The sequence below is a fragment of the Anas platyrhynchos genome, chromosome 9 (assembly GCF_047663525.1).
Source record: "Anas platyrhynchos isolate ZD024472 breed Pekin duck chromosome 9, IASCAAS_PekinDuck_T2T, whole genome shotgun sequence".
NCBI lineage: Eukaryota > Metazoa > Chordata > Aves > Anseriformes > Anatidae > Anas > Anas platyrhynchos.
In genome coordinates, this window is record NC_092595.1 from 24,009,870 (window position 1) to 24,036,055 (window position 26,186).

General features: G+C 38.3%; 1 protein-coding gene across 8 annotated transcripts; it reads right to left on the reverse strand.

Moving 5' to 3' along the window:
- Positions 1–1,675: 1,675 nt before the first annotated feature.
- Positions 1,676–25,110, reverse strand: GK5 (glycerol kinase 5). Of its 8 annotated transcripts, none has more exons than XM_027463923.3 (17): positions 24,900–25,042; positions 24,172–24,261; positions 22,197–22,535; positions 21,141–21,216; positions 20,511–20,600; positions 19,451–19,582; positions 17,819–17,894; positions 17,059–17,120; positions 16,905–16,978; positions 16,472–16,532; positions 15,131–15,257; positions 13,831–13,935; positions 12,084–12,169; positions 7,493–7,596; positions 6,142–6,201; positions 4,024–4,157; positions 1,676–2,716 (listed from the first exon to the last, which is right to left on the reverse strand). In XM_027463923.3, the coding sequence occupies exons 3-17, from the start codon at positions 22,238–22,240 to the stop codon at positions 2,580–2,582; spliced, it is 1,368 nt and encodes a 455-aa protein (XP_027319724.2). In that variant the 5' UTR covers positions 22,241–22,535; positions 24,172–24,261; positions 24,900–25,042; the 3' UTR covers positions 1,676–2,579. The 8 variants fall into 8 exon arrangements, with proteins under 8 accessions (XP_027319724.2, XP_071898500.1, XP_027319721.2 ...); XM_072042399.1 differs by lacking the exon at positions 24,900–25,042 and adding an exon at positions 24,698–24,835 and having other exon boundaries at positions 24,172–24,265; XM_027463920.3 differs by lacking the exon at positions 22,197–22,535 and having other exon boundaries at positions 20,511–20,604; positions 24,172–24,265; positions 24,900–25,110.
- Between the last annotated feature and the right edge of the window lie 1,076 nt (positions 25,111–26,186).

Sequence of the window (26,186 nt, forward strand, 5' to 3'; positions counted from 1 at the left end):
CAGACGTAAGATCTGTCATATTTTAAACAAAAGTTGGTATTAATGAGTTCACACAGTGCTCTCAGTGCCCTTCTATGTGACAATACTAACAAAAACTGAGACAGCAAAGTGCTGGTAAAAGTATGCCTAACCACTTAAAGCCCACTTCAAACTCACCATTGACCAACAGGTACCACTTCAAAATATCAGTACATAAAAAAATTCCTGAGAAGATATATATATATATATATATTTATAACAGATATACTGATGCTTAGTGATCAGTAGCCGCAGTTCTTCACGATGTGGTGTCTATTAGCCTGTTCAGCCTTGGGGCAGCTACTCATCACACGCTGGAGCAGATGCTACAATCTCCAAAGGCAGCTCCATCGCTGCCCAGAGAAGAGGACTATATAATACCTAGGGTCATCTTCTATCTTTCTAGCTGTGTTATGGCCAGGATGAAAACCACCACCAGGAAGAGGTGTGGTGCAAGGCACACAGATAACCGTTTTCAGGGGAATGGTTTGGACAGAATCAGATTCAGTTCCCATTAGATCTCTATTTGGGAATGCAGACCAGCCAAAACACAAAACTATAACAAGGAACAGAAGTCAAGGAGATTTCATCAAAAGGGTAATATGTAGACATTATTCTTTAGGCAGACACTGATAAAACTACACTCCTTCAGTGAGAACAAACCACAGAACAACTACAACCAAGGCCACAATCTTCTGCTAAAAACACCAGACTGAAATTCTTGTCTGTTTGGTTCTAGTAGAATCTTCTTGCCAGTAATGAGCATTTTTTTTTTTTTTTTTTTTTAGCAGTGAGGTTGCAATCACACAAATTCAGAAGCTGAACAAGGCTGCAGAAGCATAGCAAGTGTTCCACATATTCTGTAACTACAGATTCTTGCCTTACAGCAGAAAGAGCCGTGGAGGGAACCTCATCAACAGACTTTTGTATTTGAGCTTTGGCATTGGAATATCTATGCGTTATTGGCCAAAAAGAAAAATTCCAAGTATCTGAAGAGGAACCAAACACACAGACTGCATAGCTCTTCCAGATTAGTAGGAACCAGCAAACAGACCTCTATTCTGGACTTCAGGTCAGGATTTCCATCAAAGTAGGTTCAGGAATGAAAGGTGGTCTCAATAAAGATGAGCTTTAGCCAGAACTTGATCTAGATCTGCTCTACATAAGCATGAAATTATGAGCTGCATCATCCAGAGAGGCTGTAGTAACTACAGGAACCGTTAAAAAAAAAAAAAAAAAAGGAGGGGGCAGAAGCACCAAGATGTAGCCCAGGTTGAAAGACAGAAAATGACAGAAAGATAAGGAAGAAAACAAAAGGTAAGTTAAGCTAATGGTGGCAGGTAGGGTCTAGATTGAAGAAGGATAGAGCGAGAGTAGGTAACCCAACTCATGGTAGATGACTGAAAACCTTCGGAAATGGGGTATGATTTGACCATCTATGTTTCAGCACAAGAAAAAGTGAGTGCCAGTTCTTTGTTCTCTCTTCAATGAGAAATCTATAAGCATCTTTTGTCTCCAGTTTCTGTGGGCTACGGACCCACAGCTCGAACTGGTTATTATTCTGAAATGAAAATGGTTGATAATTTTACAATTTGAAACTGATTTGCACACACTCCTGAGAAACTTAAATAATTTAAGATTAGTGATAAACGCATGATTACGTTTCTTTAATTACAATTTATTTTAAAAATATGAAAGTAATAGCTCCAAAAATACACTTTTGACCGTTTCATCTAATAATAATAGAATGTAGTGAGTGAAGTGAGGGTCTTGAAAATACTGATGTTAGTTTTCTTTTAAGAAGTTAGCATACCTGTAACGATATTTAACATATTTGTACTAATCATGCCAGATAATGCATTTTTTTAAATCTTTATAACTTAAAAAAAAATAGCTACAAATAGATAGGAAACATGAGTTACAAAAAACCCTGGAAAGATGCATCTTTTATGGAGTCCTGAAAGCACATTTGCTTTTGTATTTCATCTTAATTTAGTGCTTATTCCTAGGTACCACGGAAATGTTATCACACCGCTAGGTCAAATGCTTCCTTACAAAGTCAAACAAAATGTGCTAACAGGCTACTATCAAGAAAGTATCTTTATACACAACCAATTCCACACCTCCCCTACAAATCTTCATTTTACTTTTCTTAGAAATACCTGGGGAAGTATATGTCCCTTTTTCCCCTCCTTGATGGTTAACATATCAAAGCTTTCAAAGATCAGAAGGGAGGTGAGTTCCTCAGAAGAAAACACATCATAGGAAAAAACTCCCCATCTGTAACGCATGGTTATAGGATTCAAGCAGCTGGGCCACCCAAAGGAGGTCACTGAAGGGACACAAATGCTGCAGCTGGTCTACAGCTGTCATGAAGACAATATGAAGGTTCATTATGGAGTGATAAGTAATCTAGCAGCAGGAAGGTTACTCAAGTACCATGTAACTTTTTCTATTTACCATCACAAATTTCAGTTACAGTTTTTATTGTCCTGTTAGTTACAAAGTTTTATAAATATTAACAAAGCATTTGAATCCTTCTGTGGTTAAAATTTCAATTTCTACCAGTGCAGGGAGCGTTTCACTGCTTGCTTCCAGGTATCCATAGCAGGTCTGTATTCCTCCAAGTCCTTCTGGGGCTCAAAAACTGCTTCTATTCGCCTCAGCTTCTTTAGTTGTTCTTTGTCAGTCCAAAGTCCTATAAACAGAAAGTTCATTCTCAAACTCAACCATAAATGTTTTCTTTTTGAGTTGTTTAATTTATTTCCAAGAGATCCAAACCAGAAACACAATAAGAAGTCATGACAGCTTTTCTTTATTCAACCAACAACTTTCTCAGAGGGAAGCATGTTTTTTTACATTGTGAAACTCCCTTCCAATAGTATCCACTTGTTTGGAATGCTGACAACAGCACATCTGCTTAACTGGGATGGTTTCCAAGGAACAGCTCTGGTACAGTGAAGCTCACTAAAATTTCATCAACACTGTGCTTTCAGCTGCAGGTCCCTTGAAATGAAGAAGGGCCACAGAAACCAAGACTCAGCACTAGATGCTTTCCCACTGCCTTAAAAATGATATAGATTGCAGAGAACAACTGGCACTACCTAGTCAGGATAATTCATGGTATTGAAACATTCTTGTCTATCAAGGACTTCCTTACAGTGTTAATTGCTGAATAAATCTTACCTGAGCATGTATTTTTTATCTTACAGTTATGTTATTTACATATCACAGCAATTATAATAGAAGTATAGATACACCTACAAAACATATTTCCGCTACAGAAGACCATTGGCAGTTTGTAGTTTAAAGTCAAGTTAATTATATGTCAGTTCTTTGTGACTAAAGCTAGATTTTCCACCATCCCCACAAATAATTAATTTTGTAATTCCATTGTGCATACTTATGTGAAAACCTTAAAAAAAATAAAGGCTTGGTTCAGAGATGACAGGACACAGCTCCACTATGAATGACACTGCTCAACATACGCAAAGCAGCTTCCTTGTCACATGATCCATCCACACCAAGCACAGCTTCACGCAGGATGAAAATGGAAAGGGACACACAGTGCCCGGGTCGAGAAAGGGGGAGGGAGCAAAGACAGGATTCACCTCTCTTCTCCAGCACTGTATCCATCCTCCTAAATGTAAATGAACCTTGCAAACCTTCATGCAGATACATTTCACATTAAACTCACTGTTGCTATTCATTTATGTAAAACTGAACAAGCAAATTAGGACACTGTGATAAAAATACAAACATGGTCCTTATTTGGTTAACGTATGCCCTGCTTTCTTGGGTCCATGAAATACAACCACAAGGGTAAAAGGGATTATGTGGAGAAGGGCAAACACTTCTTATCTTGGCTTCCTACAAAAATGGGTGAAGTAATCCTTTGGGGGACATTTTACAATGATTTGAGGTTATGCACTGTTTTACTTTTTCCTTATCTACAGACATATACATTATGAGGGGAAAACAAAACCTTCAGAAATGTATACATACCTGAAGCAAGACCTGCAAGAAAAGCTGCACCAAGACTAGACATATCTGTGTTTGCAGGCTTTTCTATTTTCTTATTAATCAAATCTGAAGTCATCTGCATCACAAAACTATTATTACTGACGCCTCCATCAGCTCTACAGGAAAGAGGAATAAAAGGCAAAAAAAAAAAAAAACAGAAACCCACATGCTTAGTTCAAACGCTTACTGCCAACATTTCAGACACCTATGCATAAATCTATCAGTTATGCACAAACATTTCCATTTTCTTGAAAAATTTAGAGGCCAACACAGGGTGCCAAGAAAAAAAAAAAGATGCCTTTAATTTGGGCGTCTGAGGGAGGACAGGAGGGGGGACACACAACAGACACATTGTTGAAAGTTTTGAGAGCTCTGTCCTCAAAACTACACATCTCCCTGATTGCAATGTTAGGGTTTACAAAATTATCATCGTAACATGACAATAGTCAAAACCATTACATTAAACAAACCCTTTCCAAGGGCTCTCACACCTGTAAAAGTGCTTTTTTCATTACTAATAAATATTTGTACTAGGAAACTGAAATGCCTTCATGAGCATAAGGCTTCCACCTATTTTGTTTACTTCCTTCCTAATTGCACAATATCCGAGATCTTCCCTATGCTTTCCTTGATAGTGTTGAGACAAGCAAAGAGAAGTAATAAGGATGTAGAGGATAAATGAAAACGATGATTTTGTAGGTGGCAAAAGCTAGGGAGAAACAAAGGATAGAGTATACTAGCTAAGGCAGGAATTAACATTCAGCAGAGAGTAAGTATGCTGAAGACAGGATAAAAACAAAGTCAGAAGGTATTGGTAGATATTAAAGTTGTGAGGACAAGAGTGGGAGAGAAATTTACAACCCAACTGTAAAAGCGATTAAGTGTGTCATTACCCTCTAACGCTTAATCCACAAGCTAAATTGCTGCTCATCTTAGCTAACTCTATTATAGTCACTATATGAAACGGCAATCTTCTGTTAATGAATAAAACAGAACATGGTCACACAATTTAAATGTTTACATTACAATGTAAATGAGATTGAAATCCTAAGGTTCCCTAGGCAGTACTTTCACACTTTGCATTTTTCAATGTGCAATCTCCATAGGACTGCTCAACTTCTGCGTGGAATTTTGTACATAAAAAAAGCCTCATAAGGAACGAGGAATTCCAATACTTTCCACCCCTTCCCTCTTCAGTACTGCCCCAATCCTGGCTGTTTTTTTTTGTTTTGTTTTATGTTGGCCTACTCTGTCCCAGTATACAATGTAACACCTAAACTTTTACCTTCCCCTACCTCTGTACTTGCACCTTTCTTCCACCACTCAAAATTCTGAATTCTCAACTGTCTACATGCCTGCCAGTCTACTTCTTCCTTTGCATGAGTATCACTGGTGGGTTGGAGGAAAGAGAGGGACAGAAACACTCTCCTTGCTGTTCTTGACTGTGATATTACAATAACCCCTGGTTGTCAGAAGGATAACTTTAGAAAGCTTTTCTCTGGAGAGGCTTGAGGCTCTAAAGCAACTGGTTTGTACAATAATATCTACTAAAATGTGCAAAGTAGTTTTCCAGCAACACATAATTCAGCTAAAACTTTCCAAGAGGTCGTGAAAAGCATGTTCTAGGAATCACCATCACCTCACTGAATTTGATTTGCCTCTCAAAAGACAAACAAAGCCAATATCTTGACAGTTGAATTGTGAAAATATTTTTCCTCGTACACCTCACAGATAGATTCAGTTTCAACTGTTTTGAAAAACTGATCGGTCTGTGACAGACCCCACATGAAAAATTCCAGTAAAACTGGATTTTGTAATAAAGAGTAGAGTGACCTTTGTAATAGGCATTCCTGTATGTACTCTAACACTACATAGAAGCACAAACTTGGTTGCCTTTTTTTGTTTTAAATTAGAGCAAGTCATTACTCACCTGTTGATAATCACCAATGCCTATGGTTTAATTAATAATCCTTCCGTGCCACTTTTAAAGCTACATTAACATTTTACTTGGTAACAATCTATTTCTCAGCAGCAGAACATAAAGTTCACACCTGTTTAAATCAAACTCCCATGTATCAACTTAAGTTACATGAAACTTACCGAACAGTTTGAAGAGGAATGTGTACCTTCTTCACAATGATATCATAAAGCTGCTTGTTTCTTTAAAAAAATATTTAGTTTAAATAAGCATTATGTATTCCATACAGTGTCTCCAGTATCTACATAGTTAGAAAATAAAATACAAGGCAAAAAATGCCTCAGTAGTGTCACAACTGTTGCACAGATAACAAGTTTCTAGAACACTTTTTTTTTTTTTTTTTTTAAAAAGACTGAAATTGTTCTGTTATACATCATGAAGACACAAGTATGGCTAAATCACAGCACATTTTATAGCAAAGGCACAGTAGAAGGTACATTTATTCCCACCTGAAAACAATTATAGGTTTTCACAGACAAGATGCAACTACTAATGTAAGAAGTGGTTTAGAGTGAGGAAAGTGTGCTCACAGAGGTGTTAATTGGAGTTTATCCTGCTGTTTTTTAAAGGGAACATCTGAAAGCTTTTGGTTTGACCTGTTCTGAAACAATTTCATTTAATGGGGAAAAAAAAAAAATTATGCGCAAAGGGTCTCTACTTTGTTTTCAGAAGATGCAGGCTTCAGTTCAGGAACTGCATTTCAGGTTTTTCTTACAATGAAAAAGAAACTGCATTAGGGACTATTGCAGCAATACAGAATGTCACCTTTCTCCAGACACTTTTTTTTTTTTTTTTTCCCCTCTTTGCAGGAGGTTCATATGCCCAAGGCAGAGAACTGGTGACTAAACGACAGGAATAGCGAGCATTCCATAATTGGCCACAGTAAGGCACAAGCCAGGATCAAGCTCCATTCACCTTCAGTTCAGGGCATGCTGGCTGGGATTGCAAGACAGAACAACTTGTTTCACAGTGAGCTACTGATGTGATCATACCAGTGGCTATCAGCAGTATTTGCAACCCTGACAGTTAGATCTGGAAGTTCTTGTCTATTCACATATTTAAAAATATCTAAGGTGCCTATTACCACAATAGAGATTCAAACTTCGGCTAATATAAAGCTTCCAACCCGCATTGCTGGAGTGGGCTACAGCTTCTGATAGAACATTTCGAAGAAGGTAAAGACAAACTTCCAAAATAAAATATTTTTAGAACATGCAGAAAACAATGTAATTTAAGGACCTCACATGATAACTTAATAACAAAATCTCCAAGCTAATAAATATACACAAGTTTATTTATAATGTATTCAAGAAAAGAAAAGAAGCAGCATCTAAAATTCCTTTTCAATGTTACTGCAATGGATTACTGCAATTCATATTTTACAAACTGCAGAAATCAATGCATCCATTTAACGCTGCTGGTTAAAACAAGAGTGAACATGACCATGTACAAGCAAGACAACTAAGCAGTTACCTGAAAGCTACAGATTCCAATATAGCTCGTACAAGGTGACTTCTGCTTGTAGTAGGTTTCAGCCCCATGAAAGAGGCACATAAATACGGGTCATTTGCAGAAACCTGTGGAAAAGATTTCACAGTGAGTTCAGTGAGCTGTGTTTGTAGGCTTTGAGAAAGAAGTCAAATAGTAAGAAAAAAAAATAACTTACGACAGTTACAGGCAGCATAGTGAAAGAAGAAAATTGAAAACAATATGTAAGCAGTGTATAGTGTTATTAACTAGCTCAGCGAACAGTTTAGTCTCTTTTAACAGCAAAAAGTTTAAGTGACTTACTAAGTAACATTAATCTGTGTGACTTCTCTTTAAAATTCATACAGCGTACACAACAAGTGTCTAGACAGGGCACACTGATATAGCTGTTCTCTAGCAAAATTTCACTTATTTTGTAAACTCTCCTGAACTTCTGAAGGACAGACTTTTAAGAAGTAACACTGAAAAGGACAGTGATCATTATTCAGGTGAATTGGTTTGTACTACAGGCTGTTTTCAGTGACACCAATAAACAGTTTCCACCTAAAAGTCTAATGATCACTAAGTTGTCTTTTTTTGCAGGAGAGCTGGAGGACTGATTTATGAATCTCCTCTTTACCCCTTCACTCCTTTGATGAACTTTATGACAAAATATTGCTTTGCTAGTCCATAGGTGTTTTGTGACGATGTTAAGTTCTATTTTCACTGTAATTTTCGATTTGAAACAACCTTCTCCATATCAGTTATGACAATACTTAAAAGGAGTTTGAATGTTATACTTATAAAATGCATAGACACACAAAGTAAACAAAGAAAATGCTAGCGTATAAGAAATGATGTATGGATAGGTACATATGCAGCAGCCCAAGAATAGAAGATGTTGAACTATGACTTAAATAGTAGATCATCATCAGCAACTACCAAAAAAATGGGTTCCTAAATAGAAAAAAATTGCGCTTCTATGGTCTAAGAAAATATTCCCTTTCCCCCCTCCCCCCCAATACACAAGTAACCTTTCCATTCTGGGCTGGGAATGGAACTACCTTTCCAGCCCAGAAGCATAAAAAAGATTCATTTTTTAGGTTCACAGATTCTCATATACTGGAGGGCAAACCAAAAAGCATGGACTCACGTTCTACATAAAGGCAAGGATTTGACAGAATCATCCATTTAAAAAGAGTAGTCATTAAAAAAGGTTGTACATATACATGCATACGGCAAAGAGCTCTCTGTTTTTGCTGTTACTACCAACCACAGCAAATTAAATCTGGAAACCCCTGTTCCTTGAAGAATCAGAATGATTAATGCACATATTCACTCAGTTTCATGTCTACTTTCACAATGATGCTCCCCTTTCAACAGGCTGCATCACAGCAGTAGAATTCAGTAAGAAAGAAACTCATTCTTTTTGCCTTAATATGGATAAACTGAGAAACATTTTACTCTGTGTAGGAAATGAACATACGGGCTTCATAAACCCCCTCCCTAACTGCCATCATTTTGAGGTCTAAGAAACATTATCATACAATCCATTCATGCTAGCATCCAGCCAGTGAAGCAGACACGTTACTATTGCAGAAGCGTTCAATTCTCTTCTTGTCCCTTTTTCATACTATTTAATCTATTCCATCAATGTAGATTCTCTCACTGTGAGTCTACTAGCTAAGTCCCACTAGAGCAAGGAAGGCACTGGTGGATGCTATTAGTGGTTACCAGGAGTCAACAGTTGAAAAGAAACTCATTCAGTTTTCTAAGTACAGGTCCTAAACATGGAGTGGGAATATTCGAGTTAGGAAAAAAAAGACTGAATCAATGTTTACCAAGCACCTATCTGGGGTTCCTTCTGGAGTCAGTGTCAAGAAAGAAGGGGAAAACAAAACACCACAAAACAAACAAACAAAAAAACAAACAAACAAAAAAAGGAGGTTTTAGCAACACTTGTAGAACCTTTGTAGAATTGAAGAATAGAATTAAATGTTCAAAAAAGATTCAGACTAACATTTGTCTACCTTGGGTCTCCTGTCTACAAATACTGGAATTGGTCATGGCTCAACACTTCCTTATTCAGAGCACAATTACTCACAGTAAATGCTAAATGAAAGAATCTTAGCATAGCCAAGCTTTATTGCCCTAAAAATAAAGCTAATGATTAGGGTGTTTGTGAGAGGATAGCTGGCCTACCTGTACGAGAAATTATTTTTTTCCTTAAGACACTAACCCTGGGAATGATCAAACTGAATACGATGATTCCAAAACCTTTTGGAACCACACTGGAAGACAAGCTGTCAAAAGCATTCCACGTAATTCCCAATGTACGTATTCAAACCAATGAATTAAAAGATTTGTAAGGGAAAGCAAAACACAGTGGTGATATTTTTTTTTTTTTTTTGAGAAAAAAATAATACTGTTTTCAGCTTGATGGCATTTCTTTATTTGTTTGGGTAGGATAATAACCTCTGCACAACCAAGAGATTCAAATACCAGTTGTCTATACATTAAAGAACCAGCTGACAATGGGCGTTCCTCAATGCTTTCCTTTCAGCGTGCTTGGGCCCTCTGTCCAATAAAGGTCATAATGCCAATAATCCAAAAAGACAACGCAGAGACCAGGTCTACACCATGGAGTTTCTCCTGAACAGCCACACTGCTTAAAAAACAAATAATGATTTGTGGAGAAAAACTGCTCTTTTCATGCTGCCAAACCCACAATGTAGTTATGCTGCTGAAAGCATTTTGGTCAGACTATCTCACATTGCTTAGGAAAGCAGCATACCAAGACAAAAACTTTAGGGGCTCTGCAGTCCCTAAGCCAGGGAATGCTACATTAGCAAAACTTCTTTATTCTCATTCTGTATGCAGGTTTGCCTAGGAGTTCTGACTTGCAGCTCTGCTATATTTTGTCGAGAGAAATTACGAAATTATTAGTACCAACTGTCAAGCCCACAGTGAAAGCAACTGCTCTGCAGCTCAAGAGGCAGTATGTCAGCTCCCCAGCTCCACCATTTGTCGTGTAACGGAACATATTAACTGGGATTCCCATTAGTTCTAAACTAGGCTGAACTGCATCATCAACATCACCCCCCTTGCTGCCCCTGTGCACTAATGGCAGCTCACCTCCTAACAGAATTCAAAAGGGATCATGAAGCAGAGGTAGAAAAGACTGACTTGGTAGATGTGTAGTCTTTAGCATAAACAGAAAGCAAATAAAAAGAACCCAGGACCTGTGACCCAGAGGGGATCAAGTAATTGCAGGAAGCTCCTTAATTAAAGAGTAAAATAGAAGAGAGCTACTGGAAAATGTAGGGAACTGAAATGCAGAGTGAATGCCAGGAACTCCTCACTGTACAAGTTGTACTCAGTAACAATACCAACAAAATTTCAGATGGAAAAAAATAGATTAAAACTTGCAGAGCCAAGAATCACAGAATCACAGAATTTCTAGGTTGGAAGAGACCTCAAGATCATCAAGTCCAACCTCTGACCTAACACTAACAGTCCCCACTAAACCATATCCCTAAGCTCTACATCTAAACGTCTTTTAAAGACCTCCAGGGATGGTGACTCCACCACCTCCCTGGGCAGCCTGTTCCAGTGTCTCACAACCCTTTCGGTAAAGAAGTTCTTCCTAAGATCGAACCTAAAACTCCCCTGGCACAACTTAAGCCCATTCCCCCTCGTCCTGTCACCAGGCACGTGGGAGAACAGGCCAACCCCCACCTCGCTACAGCCTCCTTTAAGGTACCTGTAGAGAGCAATAAGGTCGCCCCTGAGCCTCCTCTTCTCCAGGCTGAACAAGCCCAGCTCCCTCAGCCGCTCCTCATAGGACTTGTTCTCCAGGCCCCTCACCAGCTTCGTCGCCCTTCTCTGGACCCGCTCAAGCACCTCGATGTCCTTCTTGTAGCGAGGGGCCCAAAACTGAACACAGTACTCAAGGTGCAGCCTCACCAGAGCTGAGTACAGGGGGACGATCACCTCCCTAGCCCTGCTGGTCACAGTGTTTCTGATACAAGCCAGGATGCTGTTGGCCTTCTTGGCCACCTGAGCACACTGCTGGCTCACATTCAGCCGACTAAGAAATGTCTGAATGTTACTATCTTTGCTTTTCCTAACACCAGGACCTGCGATCATACATGTACTCGTATTTAAGTACATGCTGAAGTGCAACTAATATCTTTAAAAGAGGCAGAATAAAATTATTTTAGAACTGTGCTTAGAAGTATTATCTCAATGAAAGCCCTACACTGAGTGGAAAAGCTATGGGTTTGGTTTCTGCCTGTGGGTACCACCTGTGGGCAAGTCACTTAGTTTATCAGTCCCTCAGGTCACCGTCTGCAAAATGGAAGTAATTTTCCTACTTTGTAGGCTTTTTCTCTTGCAAATGGAAGGACTGTTTAAGTATTCTATTATCACAATGATCCTCACACGTTGTGGTATGGGACAGAGAGTAAGAACCTATTACAGAATAATTACAGTGATAAGATGTAAAGTACTACATCAAAACAAGATAAAAGTTAAAATTTTAACTGAGTAATTATTAAGAATATATTCTTAGTCATATTAAAAACTATAAGTTTACCTGAAAACCTGGAACAAAACAAACGCCTTGAGAATCAACAATACTCCGTGCCATTTCTGCTGTTTCATCTACATTGGTGAAAAGATCTGCAAAGACGCATAGGTCATATGTTTGTATTAATTTTGATTTCTTCATATATCACAAAGGGACAAAAAGCTAAAGTTGGGCTATCTCCTCTTGCAGTATTTCTCAAACATGTTCTAAGGGAAAACAATACTTCTGTACTTCATGTCCATCAATCACATAAAAAATCCTATTCAGATAAAGACTAAATTAAAAAGATCCTCTTGTAAGTGCTATTCCTTTTAATCTTCACATCCTGCAGAAGATCATTAGCTTTCCAGTCAAATAGACGTAAACAGGAGTTAAGACTAACAATAGCACCCTAAGTACACTAAAAACTTAAATGTTACAAAACCTAAAATATGTTTTTCTTGTTTCCCTGCAAATACACTGTTACTGTCAGCCTAAGCACAAGATGACTACAAAGTCTTTAATATATTTTTTATCAGCACTTACATTATTTTTACAAGTGACTGACACAAATCTAAGTACAGTAAGTTCTAATATCATACCGATAATATTAAGTATGGATAAGTAGCATGGAATTTGATGTAGCACTGATACTTGTATCTGTAGCACTGAACTACATGTTGAAATGAGTCGTTTTCTCAAAAGATCAGTGGATTAATCAAACGTTGAATGAAGACCTGAGGATCAATCTTTGTCATACTCAACCCTTTAGGGCATATAAACATGCATGTGTGTGTATATATGCACCAGCACTTGAGAACTTCAAGAAATGTGGGATTTTGTGATAAGCTATATTTCAGGGAAACCTTTCTCAGATAATCCAAAATTTAGGAGATGAGTTGTTTTTTTTCATCCCAGTAAGGCATACCGAGTTTCTAAGAAAATGGGTAAATAGTGTATTAAAGCACTCAGAAGAGCTATCCTATAAACAATCAGTAATTCTCAACATCAACTACTGGAGGGCTAGATTTTTCTTTAATCATTTATTAAACTGATGTGAAAATCCTTTCATTACATAATAATCAAAAGCCAAAAGGCACATTACTTGCATGTGCCACACTCATAACACTGTTAACTTTTAAAAATAATGTTCATAACTCAAATCTGTTACTAATTCTGAGATGTACAGCTAGTGAGCTCTTAAAAGCATTAAAACAAATTTTTACGGAAAGTAACGTTTACAATCATGCTACCTAGACTTAATTAATAGTCAGTTTCTGTGCTGCTTCTCAACAATATCTAGCCTAAAACAAGTCTCTTTTACAACAATTCTATTCAAGAGTGGATACCCAGCTTAAATAAAAAAAAGAAAAAATACAAGAAAATTTATGCTCAGAAGAAAATAAGTGAGGAGTATAACATTCCAGGAATATAAATGTACATACGTAAGATGTCTCGAGAGGTAGAATCTGAAGAGGAAATGGTTATACAAACTGTGCAAACCAATCAGAGGCATTTTAAGAGGACAAATTAATTTTACTTCATTAATCAGTTCCAATTTTTGAATAAGGAAAATTTATAGTAGTGCCTCAACTATCTGCAGTAAACACACTCACCAAAAAACCTACTGCATTAACTATGGATATTCCACTGTCCAAAACATGTAGGATAATTTCTTCAGTTATGGATAAGAAAACCAAGCCCAATACCATAACAATAACCCTACAAAGCAGTAATGTATTTCATCGTACTACAAAATCAAATAACTACTTACTTATATCCTGAGCCCATTTTATGGCATTGCCAATGTCTGACATACAGCCTTCAGTTATGTAGACAACTTCATCCCCAATCTTCCATCCAATCAGTGGATATAGATCTTTATTATTTTCCATGAAACAAACCAAAAACACCAATTAAATTTAAATGCTTCCAGGGAAACATGCATGCAACCCCAAAATAAATCAAGCTAAATAAAAGTATTTCCTTAACAGAATTAAAGTTAAAAAATAACAGTGGTTTACATTAAAATTGATTAAAATTTCGTGGTTGAATTACAAAAGACCTTAACATTTTATTAAACCAAATTAAGCTAAAAAAATCACCACCCAATTATAAAAAGTCTTGAAACTATAGAAAAAAAAAAAGCTATCTGCACTTTTTTTTAAGCAGAAAGAAATTACTGTTTTACTCTACCAAATAATTTTGGCTTTGCAATAATGTAAAAGAAGTCCTTGAATTTTTTTTTCCCTTTTATCTCAGAAGAAAGGCAGAAATAAGCTATCATTATTGCATTATTTGAAAATATAGTACAGAATCTTTCAAATAGTACCTTCAAAAAGACAGCTATCACATTTAAAAAAATAAATAGCCAATAATGAGAACAAACATGACAATTTTTTCTCCCCTTTACCCTCCCCAAGACCACGCTGAAACCTTAAAAAGAAAATAGAGATATCCTCCTTAAAGTGTGAACACAAACACCTTTGTGTTTGATATGTATTAGTAAGAAGATAAATTCAAAATCTTCAAGCACCTGCCAGACTGAAAAGGATACACCTACTACTACTTAACTGTTTTGCAGTATCTCACCATACCACTAGGTGTGATAGAGAACAATCACATTTAATGCGAAAGCAAAAAGATTTAGTATCTAGCTGACCCACAGACATTTCCCAGGGCTGCACCTGGACAAATGGGCTCTTCAGGTCACTTAACCTAAGCATTCGGTGGCCTCTGCAATAAAAACTGCACAAACCTCAAGTACTCAACTGTCCTTGAAGCCCGGCTTGCAATGATAAGAGCACTCAGACCTTCTGTAACCATGCTCAGGCACAGTGATCACTGGTAATGCAACAAGGATAGATGACTCCCAGCAACTACATGACCAGGAAAGACAGAGGACCAAGCCTTTTTTTTTCTCTCTCTATTCCAGTACTGTATAATACTGCTATCTTTCTACAGCTAAAAACAGAAGGCAAAGCGTAACCATATTTTATCCATTTTTGTATCCTCATCAATAATAGCTGTAAGGTAACATGAAATATTCAAAGAACAAATGTTTACTAGCTTACCTCTCTTTGATGCATAGAGATTCCCTCCAGTATTAATGTTCCAAAAGCCACCTGTTCCCATCGTCAGTTTAACATCTCCTGGGAGGAAGCAGCATTCCCCAAACATGGCTGACTGCTGGTCAGCTACCTGCCATGCCAACCAAAATACACCAACGAGTTGGTTACCAACTACCAATCTACAATGCCGCTGGATTTTAAAATAGCCATGTAAACATTTCAGAGTTCTGAACAGACGTAACTATTCAGAAAGGAATTAAACATTTCTACACAATTTCTCAACTATTAGCAGACCATTCAGATTTATCAGTCAGATTTATCACTAGAATCAAATTCTACCAAGTTTTGGGCTCAGCATGAACTTTTGAGCTATTACTTGTGTCACTGAAAATATGTTGTGGAAACAAAGGACTGTTTCATGTGTTGGTACTTCACATGGATAAATGGGGCTTTTTGTTGCTTTTTTTTGTTGTTTTAACTCCAGGGAGAAGAAGGGAGTAGCCTGGCCTGAGTTTCTGTTCCACCAAGTATCATGCTGAAGATGTGACGTCTTGGCTTCCTTTTTTCCTGCAACCCGTCCTGTACCAAATTATTTCATGCTCACCTCTTTCAACGACATTTTGTTAAATGTATTTACTTATGTTTGTGCCTTGGTCTAACAGTAAATTTACAAGTAAGTAGAGGCTACAATTCTTCAAAAACAGCAGGAGGAATTCATACCAGGCCAACGATATTTTTTCCATTTAACTCAGTCGAAGCTCATTTTTTGTAGTCAAGTTCTTTCTTTTTTTTTTTTAAAACCATCATATCACTAAAGTAACATGTTTTTCTTATCAAAACCTTAAGTACTAACACAAGAAAATATTATTCTCCATTTATTTTTAGGGTAAAATATATAAACAAACAAAAGGCACCACAAGTGGTTCTATTAACAAACGTGCCTACATTTGCACAGAGTCTTAGTGAAGTCACGCCAGGCTGTATCTCATTGCAAAACTGTATCTACAACAATGGATTTTAAGCCCAAGAGGGAGATATTACTGCAGCTTCAAACAGAAACCAGGTTTGTTAAGCCCTACACATTCCGTACTTAATCATCTCATCACCTAACATTAAAGGACTGTAACCTCCAGAAATCCCTTCCCATCCCTCTCCTCCAAGCCAAAAACTCAGTTTTCAGAGCAAAATTCAATAACCCACTCTACTATAGTTAAGTCACACAGAAGTAATAGAGAATGCTTACTAAACAAGCACGTATTAAATCAGAACCAGACACAAAGAAATATAGAAATATACATATAGGAAATACAGAAATATAAATATAGGAAAAATACCTTCACTCACCAATGACATTATTGGAACAGGTACCCCAAATATTTCAGAGTCAGCTGATCCAAAACTGAAGCTTCAAATAAATATTATAGAGAAAAATCATAACCCTGAATTGACCATTGTTAAAACGAAACCAAGATAACTAAGGCCCAGCTCTGTATCATCAATTGAAGGTAATGCTACTATTTTATTTTAAAGAAAGCATTAAAACTATTACTTTAAGAAATACATCAGTAAAAATAAAGTCAGTAAAAATAAATTTTTGCATGTAGCATAGAAGTGTACTTATGCAGATAATCGTAACACGTGATTTAGTACATCTATTTATTTATCTTAAATACTATTAAAGATACATATAAATAAATACATATATATTACTTTGCCTATGCAGGCTATGTTTTTCTTAAAGAAGTTAATGTTCTTTTGAATATGCTGTTATAGTTACCTCGTGTCTTTCACTGGAGGATAAACAGACATTGGAATGGAAAGTAAATTAGACAAGGTGGGGTTCCAACATTTCTGAAATAATTAAAAAAAAATCAGCAATAGCCTCAAAAGTACATTAAATAGCAACAAAGTTTTTTCTTAATAGCACATACCGTGAACGGTTCAAAAATGCCTGTAGAACTAGCATTTGAGTAGTCTGTGGCATATACAGAACCTAGCATAAAAAAAAAAAAAGTAAAATATTTGGGCATCTAAAATCTAAGTAATTAGAAACATTTTTTCTTTAAACATGCCCACAGCTCCATGCAATATAAACTGAGTTTCTATAAGTAAAATCATAATGCATACCGCAAGTACACAGACTTTACCTGCTGTTCCCCACAAGGTGCGTATACCAATTACTTTATTTAACTCTCATGAAGCTGGCCAGAAAAGAGGTGACACTCTTTACAATATTTAGAGCACTGATTACATTGCAGTCCATCATAAATTTATACAATTGCTCAGGCGTTAGCCTTCACACAGCTACCTCTTCTGGAACAGAAGCTTGTAATTCTTTCATGTTACAATTCGTTGTTCTTTTGCTGTCGTGGGTACTTTTCTTTGAACAAGGCTAATTAGTTCTGATCATTTTCTTTAGATCTTAAGCATTTCAGAGCTTGATTAGTTTGAATAATTACTTCCCTTTACTACTGTTCCATGCAGACCCAAAAATAATTCAGAAGCTTTTTTTTTTCTCTTTTTTTTTAAAAAAAAAAAACAATAAAAATCTTACAATATTCACCATTTATTAAAAAAGCATAAATTATCAAAGCATATTTAAATTCTAAGAAATATCAGTTTTAGTCATTAATGTAATTGCTTAGATTCCAGTATATTTTATTAGTATTTAAGAGCAACTGTAACATTCACCTTTAGTCAATTTATACAGTAACCATGTGTCAACTGTTCCAAAGCAGCAATTATTTTTTTTGGCAGCTTCATCAGCCTGGGAACAAATATACATAAAAAAAAAAAAAACTATTTACAATTGGATATGATAAAGAAGAACATACTTCATTTCTCCTTTTTTGTTCTTTTGTAGGTTAACGATAATTATGTCCTAAGAAAATAAGTCTCCAACTACCAATACTTCTAAAAAGGGCGAGTCACCTTTTAATATAATATTGTACCTTATAATGTATGTAATATCTTACAAAAAAACTGTTTGTGATCCTAAAAGAGAGAAAGGACAGTTTCTAATAGCTGCTGCAAAGAAAAGAAAAGCAATTATCCAATCTTCTACCGCAGTAGCATCAAAGATCTATGAAGGGAAACTTTCTAGTCACAATTCTAACAGTGGTGAAGGAGCAGTGATTAAAGAAAACAAGATCCAAAGCATACTATACTAAAAAAAAAAAAAAAAAAAGCAATAAATATATTTTAAAACATGTGCTTGAGAACAGTAAGAAATAAGCAATTTGCTTTCTGGTTTGTGATGTCTGTAAAGAGTCCAAAATGTTATTTTCCTTGGGATTTTCTCCTCCTTTAAAATAAGCGGCTTACACATCATGTGATTTCTACTAACTGATACTGTGTGCAACTACAGAACTCATAAAAAAGGACATAGCTACAAATTCACACAAAATATGACTGGATACACTGTTCTCTGTAATCAAGAGACATTTTTGAGCTTCTTGGTTTGATATTCACGTATTTTAAATATCAGTGCCTGGAGAACTTATGGGACAACATTCATCTGACATCAAAGTCTCAGCAGCTGCATACTTTCAGTTTTGTAATATTTCAAATTCACACCTCACATTTTCAACAATATTTTCAAAACATGCAAGTAAAAACTATCACTAACCTTCTCAATAATTATGACGGAAAAAATTGAACAACATTTTGAACTTTCTTTGCACAGGAAAGACTAAAATGGATGTTGATAATTTTCTTCAAGAATGAACACAAAGTAAAAAGAAGCTCAAGTTATAAGTACTATCGGAAGAAACAAGGAAAAGAATAAGTATTAGAGCAAAGAATCAAGTAACAAACAGCTTTGTGTTCGTTATTGCATTAGATTATTCCAGCACAACGTGTTTTCCAATTTACACTACAACAAAATGCAAAATAAATTGCAATGCTTGACTAAGTATGATATTGTTTAGGCAACTATAAAAACTGAAAAAGTGCAGACTGGTAAGGTAATACTGCCAGATGAAAACAAGCATAATTATCACACAAAACTGAAGTGCAAACAACTTTAAAACAAAAGTACAATTATTAACAGTAAAATTATACAAAAGGAAATAAAGCGATTTGACTGCTTCTTATGCACAAAGAAAATTTCTTCCTACTACACATTTTCTAGACTCAGAGGCAAAAGTTGTATAAATGTGAGTAGATCTTATGCAGGTAGATAGGCTTTGACTGTTGATGAAGACTGTCATTCTGGTTCTTTTGAGGAAAAGCATGACCAAGGAAAACTGAAGAAGCCGCAACCAACCTAAGTAACTAACCATTATTATGATTTAAGTTATTCCTTTTCCCTTTCCAACTTACCTCAGGTATGTTTTTGAAAACCCACGACAACTTCATAGAAGTCTGGTGTGTTGAAAAAGTAAGAAAACTGGGAGCCAAATATCGATCGTTCCCAGTCAAGAAATGAAGTATTGTAAAAATAACATGGATTACCTGTTTCAAAATAAAACAATTAGTTTTCAATCTCGCCCTTTAAAGGTTTCTGATAAATTTAGAATGACTAAAGATGAAAAAATGACTACAGAGATGAAAGCAGCTGTCAGATTACATTCAGAATGCTCAAAATCTATTAGAGGATCCTTACATATGATGTCAGTGGCTAGCCTTCCCACAACAGATAGCAAAGAAAACAGCAGCTGCACTAATCAAGTCTGTTTCCTGATTTCTGCTAGCACACTGATAGAAACTGCATTACAAAATTACATTACCTATATGAACACAACACAGTATTTGGTAGACAGTGTTACAAACTGTTATTCCATTGAAAGTTCTTCTACATGACAGGTTTAATCATGTTTTAAGAGATTAAACAAAAATAACTAATTAATCAAAGTTCCAATCACAAAAGAAATCAGCATCAAAATGAAGTATTTAAATAATTATTGTTGATGTGCTAGGAATACACTTAAAAAAAAGTAACTTAAGTTTTTCTATTTAGAGCAAGTGTTTCTCTTAAAACAAGTACAAGCCATGAGCAGCATAAAACATACTTCTCCAGATAACCTCAGAGCACATTTAAAGAACACAACCAAAGCACTGCCAACCAAGAATTACCTGCACCCAAAATTTATGCTGCAGCTGTGCTAGCATGCAACATTTTAATACAGAAAAGACTAAAAAGTAACAAAACGCATGCTAGACCTACACATATCTTTTCCCACAATTAATGCACTTCATTTTTATCTTGGTACCATTTTTCATGCAAATCTTGCTTACTTTTTCTTTAAATGTTTGAGGCTATAGCATATTTTATTAGTATGTTAACATTATACTTGCAGTATTTCATATACTCTCCCTATTCATCACAAAAATTAAGCACTTACAACGTGTTCAAGCAATATATAGCTTAGCAAAGTTTTACCTTCAGCAGAAGGGATCTATTCCAGGAATTCACAAGTTCAGCACTTCTCAAGTCTTGCCAGCTTATGAAATTATGAAAAGGTTTCCCTGTCTTCCTGAAAAATAGTATTTGAATGTTCTCAATTGAAATCACAGAATATACACAGCCCCCCCAAAACAAACAAACAAACAAAACAAACAAACAGAAAAACCAACAGAAAAAAAAAAACAACAACCAACCAAAAAAAACATCATACACCACTTCCAATCACAACATTTAACATGAGGTCAATTCCTAAAATTGCCTTCCCCTTGGATTTGAGAAACTGGTAACAAGCACCAAGACATTTTCGGTGTAAGGCTTCTCACCACAATTTACAGAAAAAAAATCAGTCATATAATCATTTAGGTTGGAAAATACCTTCAAGATCATCAAGACCAAACAATACACATTTTAATTTTTTTTTCAAATTATCAAAACAAAAATTCTGAACTGCTGCAAACCATGGCAATACAAACATAAGAGAATACGACTGACTGACTTTTGCTGCTTTTCAGAACCCTGACTCAGTTCAGGATTTCTACAAGCTGCTCCTGTCCAGTCTGTGGCAACGCATATAAACTCATTGCAGCTAACATACAGCATACATACCTGTGCCACGTAATGAACGTTGCTCTCTGTGTTGAGATGCCAAGACCAGCAACTTGCCTCATGTGAAGTCCTGCAGCTAGAAAATGAAAAGAAAAAAAAAAAACAATTAACAAGCAATAAATTCTAATATAACCATGAAAGCTATGGAATATTTAGGAAATGATTTAATAAAATGTATCTCTATAGACTAACTGCATGGCTAGAGCAGCAAAGTAACAAAGAATTTTGACCAACTGATTCCAAAGCAGGTCACTAAACCTACATAATTCACAAAGCAGTTGTGGCCCACTGACCCTTTGCACATTCTGAAAGACCTGTTGATACTTCGCCTCAACAAATCCAGAGACAGGCCTACATGTAAGAAACCAATTAAAACGTTCATTTCACATGGATGAATGTGAACAAAAGGACAGAGTGATGAAATAATCTTCACAAAATCAAATAGAAAACCCAAAGACATTCCACAAAGAAACAACACAACATTGATTCTGTAGGCAGTGAAGAGATCGATTCCAATATACCACAACTTTTGACATCAATCTTTCAGAATGACATTATCTCACCTAAAATATTATATTCCTTCAGTAAGCTTTTAAAATTAGTAAGAACAAACTTGTTTAGAATACTTATCACTGAATGCAGCGAAGTATACTTCAAATTCAGAAGTAGAAAAGTCTACATTTGGGTATACACCCATTTTGCTGTAATATATTACCTTCAAATAGCTGTAGCAAAACATCTTTTCTTATATATATATATATGTGTGTGTGTGTGTGTGTGTGTGTATGCGCATAAAAATATGATGTAAACATTTAAATTTATCCCCAGGTATTTTTGAAGTGGCTGTGGTCAGTTTCCATAGTACCTCCATGCACACTTAGAGAAGCAAAGTTGTATGAAGAAGATACATGCTAAGGAATTCCACATCGATGTTTTGTACAAAACACTGTTGTCCTGAAGGGCTCTCAATCCAGCTATTTCAGTAAATCACAGGCTATGCAGGTACATATCACAGACAACCTGCCAACGTCTCCAGGTACTTCTGCCCCTTCTTACCTTCTGCCCCAAGGACCTCGCAGTCCTTGAGCTGAAGCAGGCATTAATAGCAAGACCCTCAACCAGCTGAAAAACAGATTCTGCTTGATAACAGGAGCACATGGGAGGAGGACATTGGAGCGGGTGCCTTGTGAACAGCAGTTTTTCCCTTCCAGTAGCAGCTAGGTGTAGACAAACCATACTGGTACTGCCGCAGCTCCTCGCCAGTTGGGATGGCATGGCTTACTCCTCCCCATCTCCACAAGCTGCAGGATCCCACCACTTTTCTCCTAGCAGCTATGATGCTCTCTCAATTCCTCTATGAGGAGATCTAACTTCCATTAAAGGCGAAAAAGAAAACTGAAAACAAAAGACGGACACTTTTCAGCAAAGCTTGTGAGCTGTCTCTTGGAAGGGCTTTAACACCTGAGCAAGAGAGGAACGGGACCACAAAAGCTAGGAGCAATTTCCACCTTTATGCAGTACCAAGCTCCACCAGCCCACCTATCTGCACACAGAATCACATCTTAGCTCAAGACAGTCCACAAACAAAATGCTCCTGTGCCTTCTTTGTGCTTTCAGATGTCCTTCCTGCCCCTGCTACCACACCCTCTTCTTGTGCTGGCACAAACACTCGTGAAGCTTGGCTGGCACAAACAGCTACATGGTGAGCTGACTCAGGAAAGTGCTCTGGACATGAAACAACCCTGTGGAAAGAAGGGTGGGACTATTTCTTTTGACAGCAGCGTGGGCTTGTGTGCAATTACACACCCACTTAAAAACGCCTTGCGACAGGGCATACAGCTTGACGATTTGAAAAGCTTCCCCTTTTAACACTTGCTGAAGGATCTTGCTTCCTGATTCGCCCCACAGAATGGGAGTGGAGGAAGCTATTAAGGCCTTGAGGGACTGAGGTGGCATTACTAATCTTGTAACAGAACAGTTGTGGCTGTTGAGAGAACAGACCAGGAGTCCAGAATAATCAGCTGCAGCTCACACCTGGTAATTGTTACTTTCTCTGTCCCCCTAAGCTGTCCTCCTAAGAGGAAAGAGCAGCTTTGCCTTGAGCCAGGCTTGGAGGCAGAGCAAATACTTCAATACCACCGACCTGCAAAGAAAGGAGGCGCCTAAGGCATTGAACAAAAAAGCAAGTACAGATGCACATACACAGCAACGTGGCTGGGACACCCTGAGAAAGTGAGATGGGGTAAGGGACAGGCTCCTGGCATCAGTGTGGAACAAAAGGTGACCCATGCTGGATAGTGGCACAATGGGAAAGTTGTAAGAGTTGTGGAAAGTGAGTGCGTGGTTAGAGCAGAATCCAGAAGAGGGAAAAGCAAAGCAAAACAAAAAAACGCAACCATCACCAACAAAACAAAACCACAGAACTAACAGAAGCCTGTTAGACAAGGAAGTTGTGTGTTATAAGGTATAGGGAATATAAAAAAGCTAGGCTTAAGTACACCTATAAGAGAACAATAACAAGAAATCCCCTGGTAAGAACTGTTTGTAGTTTGAATGGACCAAGTGGGAATACCAGGTTGTAACAGGGAGGGCACAACTACATAGCACCCTCCCTTTGCTCTCTCATATGCTCACATCCACACACAGCAAGTGGCAGCAAAGGGGAATCAGAAGAGGAAACAAGCCTGCCCTCTGCTCAGACACAGAAGCATTTGGGGAAAGGAAGAGACTGGTATGCATGCTCCGGGAAGCTGGAGCAACAAGGCACTGTCGCTGAAGATCCAATCCAGTACACACACTGCTTCTTGTGCTTCAACCTTAATCTGGCCCCAGGGAATTGAAATAAATAAGTAGAGGGGTTCTATTTTACATGATTGGGTAGTCCCTAAAGCGTGCTGTACACCTGTGCTCAGTGATGAATTTTCAGTACGATTTTTTAAATAAACAGCAACCCTCACTTACTAGCTACTTAGCTAACAACTAGTTTTAGCAAATAAGCAACTACTTTCTCAGAGACTTAGTAAGCCATTACCTTGCACCGCCTCTTTTATTACACCAATAAATTGGCTCCACAGGACTTCGGGATCTAATTCAACCCAGCCAGGATGAGGATAAAGTGACTCTACCTGTTCACAAAAGATAAGCAGCATTATTACTGTCCCTCATCACAGAAACCAATAATCTGGTGGAAGTTTGAGCAAATGTGTTCGGTTTTGCTTTACTTCTAATTTTCTAAATCTCTGCTGTGGTGGAAGAAATACCCGTCTGCCACTTTCAAAGCAGAGCTGAGCACGGGTGTGTGATCTGCAGAGTTCTTCCTCAGCCCTGGCAGAACAGAAGAGCCCAACCCCCAGGCCCCGCAGAGCCAGTAGCGCCTCGCAGGGCTCCGCACTGGAGCCCAGGTTCCCTGAGGGCCTCCTGGACACCCCGGGATGCCAGAGGCCCGCTCTGTCAACGCGGCACGCCAGGACTGGGAGGCTGCCGACGAGTCGCATGGAAATCACGCCGAAACTCATCGGACCGCTCACACCTTCCTCACAGCACCCCTGCCCCAGCACCTGGTGACGAAGAGGCCGGTTCTGAAGATCACCTCGACCCCCACACCGCACAAAGCGCGGGCAGCCGCAGCCACCCCCTCAGGGCGCGTGTGAGGGCAGCCCCCGGCAGGCCGCGCCCGCCGCTCGGAAGGCGCCGGCGGTGCGGGGCCGAGGGAGCCGCCGCCGCCGCCCTCCCTCTTTCCTCCCTCCCCCCGGGCTTCACCTTCCTGCAGCTGGAGCCCCTGACGGCGGCCGCCCGGTCGTAGACGTGGCACTTGACCGCCGTGCTGCCCACGTCCACCCCCAGCACGTAGCGCGCGGGGGCGGCGGCGCCGCCGCTCTCCGGCTGCCCGCACGGCATCGCCCGCCGGGCCCGCACCGCCCCGCGCGGCCGGGCCCGCCACTAAACCGCCCTGAGGAGAGGGCGGGCGGGGCCGCGGGGGGTTGGTCCCCGAGGCGGGGCCGGCCCCAGGAGTTAACCCCCTGCTGCTCTGCGCCTCGGCTGGGCTGCGCTGGGTTACGTTTACCGAGTGCACCCCGCAGGTCTTCAGCTGGACGCCAGATGTTGAAGGGTTTCTAAAAGGAATGGCTTGAGTGCCGCTGCAAAGTTCCTTCGGGGGGTCACCGGCTCTCAGGGAAGCAGTGTTTAAAACTAAGTCCTCCTCACAGCGGCACCAAATGGGGAAAAAACAAACACACACACACACACACACACAAGAGCAGGTGGGTGGTAAAGCCAAGGAGCAAACTGCACCAGCTTCCCTTTTGTTAATAAGTTGTTATTTGTCACAAACAAATTATATATAATTAGAGTAAATCCTCATTTGCAGCAATGCTCCTGTGCTACTACCTTCCTTCACACAGAGAATCGCGTTCGAAGTTTATTTTAAAATAAAGTTAATGACAGAAACGTTCTCTCTTCACCCTTAACCGGGGGGGTGGGGGAGGTTGTTGTTAAACAGGAGCGACCGGAGACGTTCTCAGTTAAGCAATAAAATTCGGGATGCAGAACCCCAAACTAACATCAGCAGAATTTAGTCTTATCAGTTTAATTAGAACAATTAATCAGTTTTAACTCCCCACTTAATTAGAATAGGAAAAATAAAAGAAAAAAAAATCTTTTTCCCTTGCAACTTTAATTTGGCCCCTTCACAAAAAGTTGCATTGTGGAAACAAAAGGATGGGTAAGCCTCATGTTATTGTATCTTTAAACCAGGAGTATTTATAGCAGCAAGAGCCACATAAGGATAGGCTCTCCACATCACCCGGTCACTCACAGAGGTCACTGGGACAAAGGTGCAGACCACAGGGGAGCTGAAGGTATATAAAATAGAAACCTAGAAATGCTGCTTTAGCTCTCCTCCCTAAAGAACGACTCATTAGCAAGTCTTGGACTTGTCTTTCATACAGAAAATAAAGGTCTTTTAGAGTGTAAGTATCTAAGATAAACAGAAAGCTAATAGATACACGTCAGAGAAAGGTATCTGATGCACTATATCTGATCAAGACT

Excerpts from the sequence above, each read along its gene's own strand:
- GK5 (XM_027463920.3), bottom strand. The coding sequence starts at position 25,037 with ATGCCGTGCGGGCAGCCGGAGAGCGGCGGCGCCGCCGCCCCCGCGCGC. Across the intron at positions 24,266-24,899 it reads GGGGCTCCAGCTGCAGGAAG|GTAGAGTCACTTTATCCTCA; the intron begins GTGAAGCCCGGG and ends TTTTGTGAACAG. Across the intron at positions 6,202-7,492 it reads TTGGAATCTGTAGCTTTCAG|AAACAAGCAGCTTTATGATA; the intron begins GTAACTGCTTAG and ends ATTTTTTTAAAG.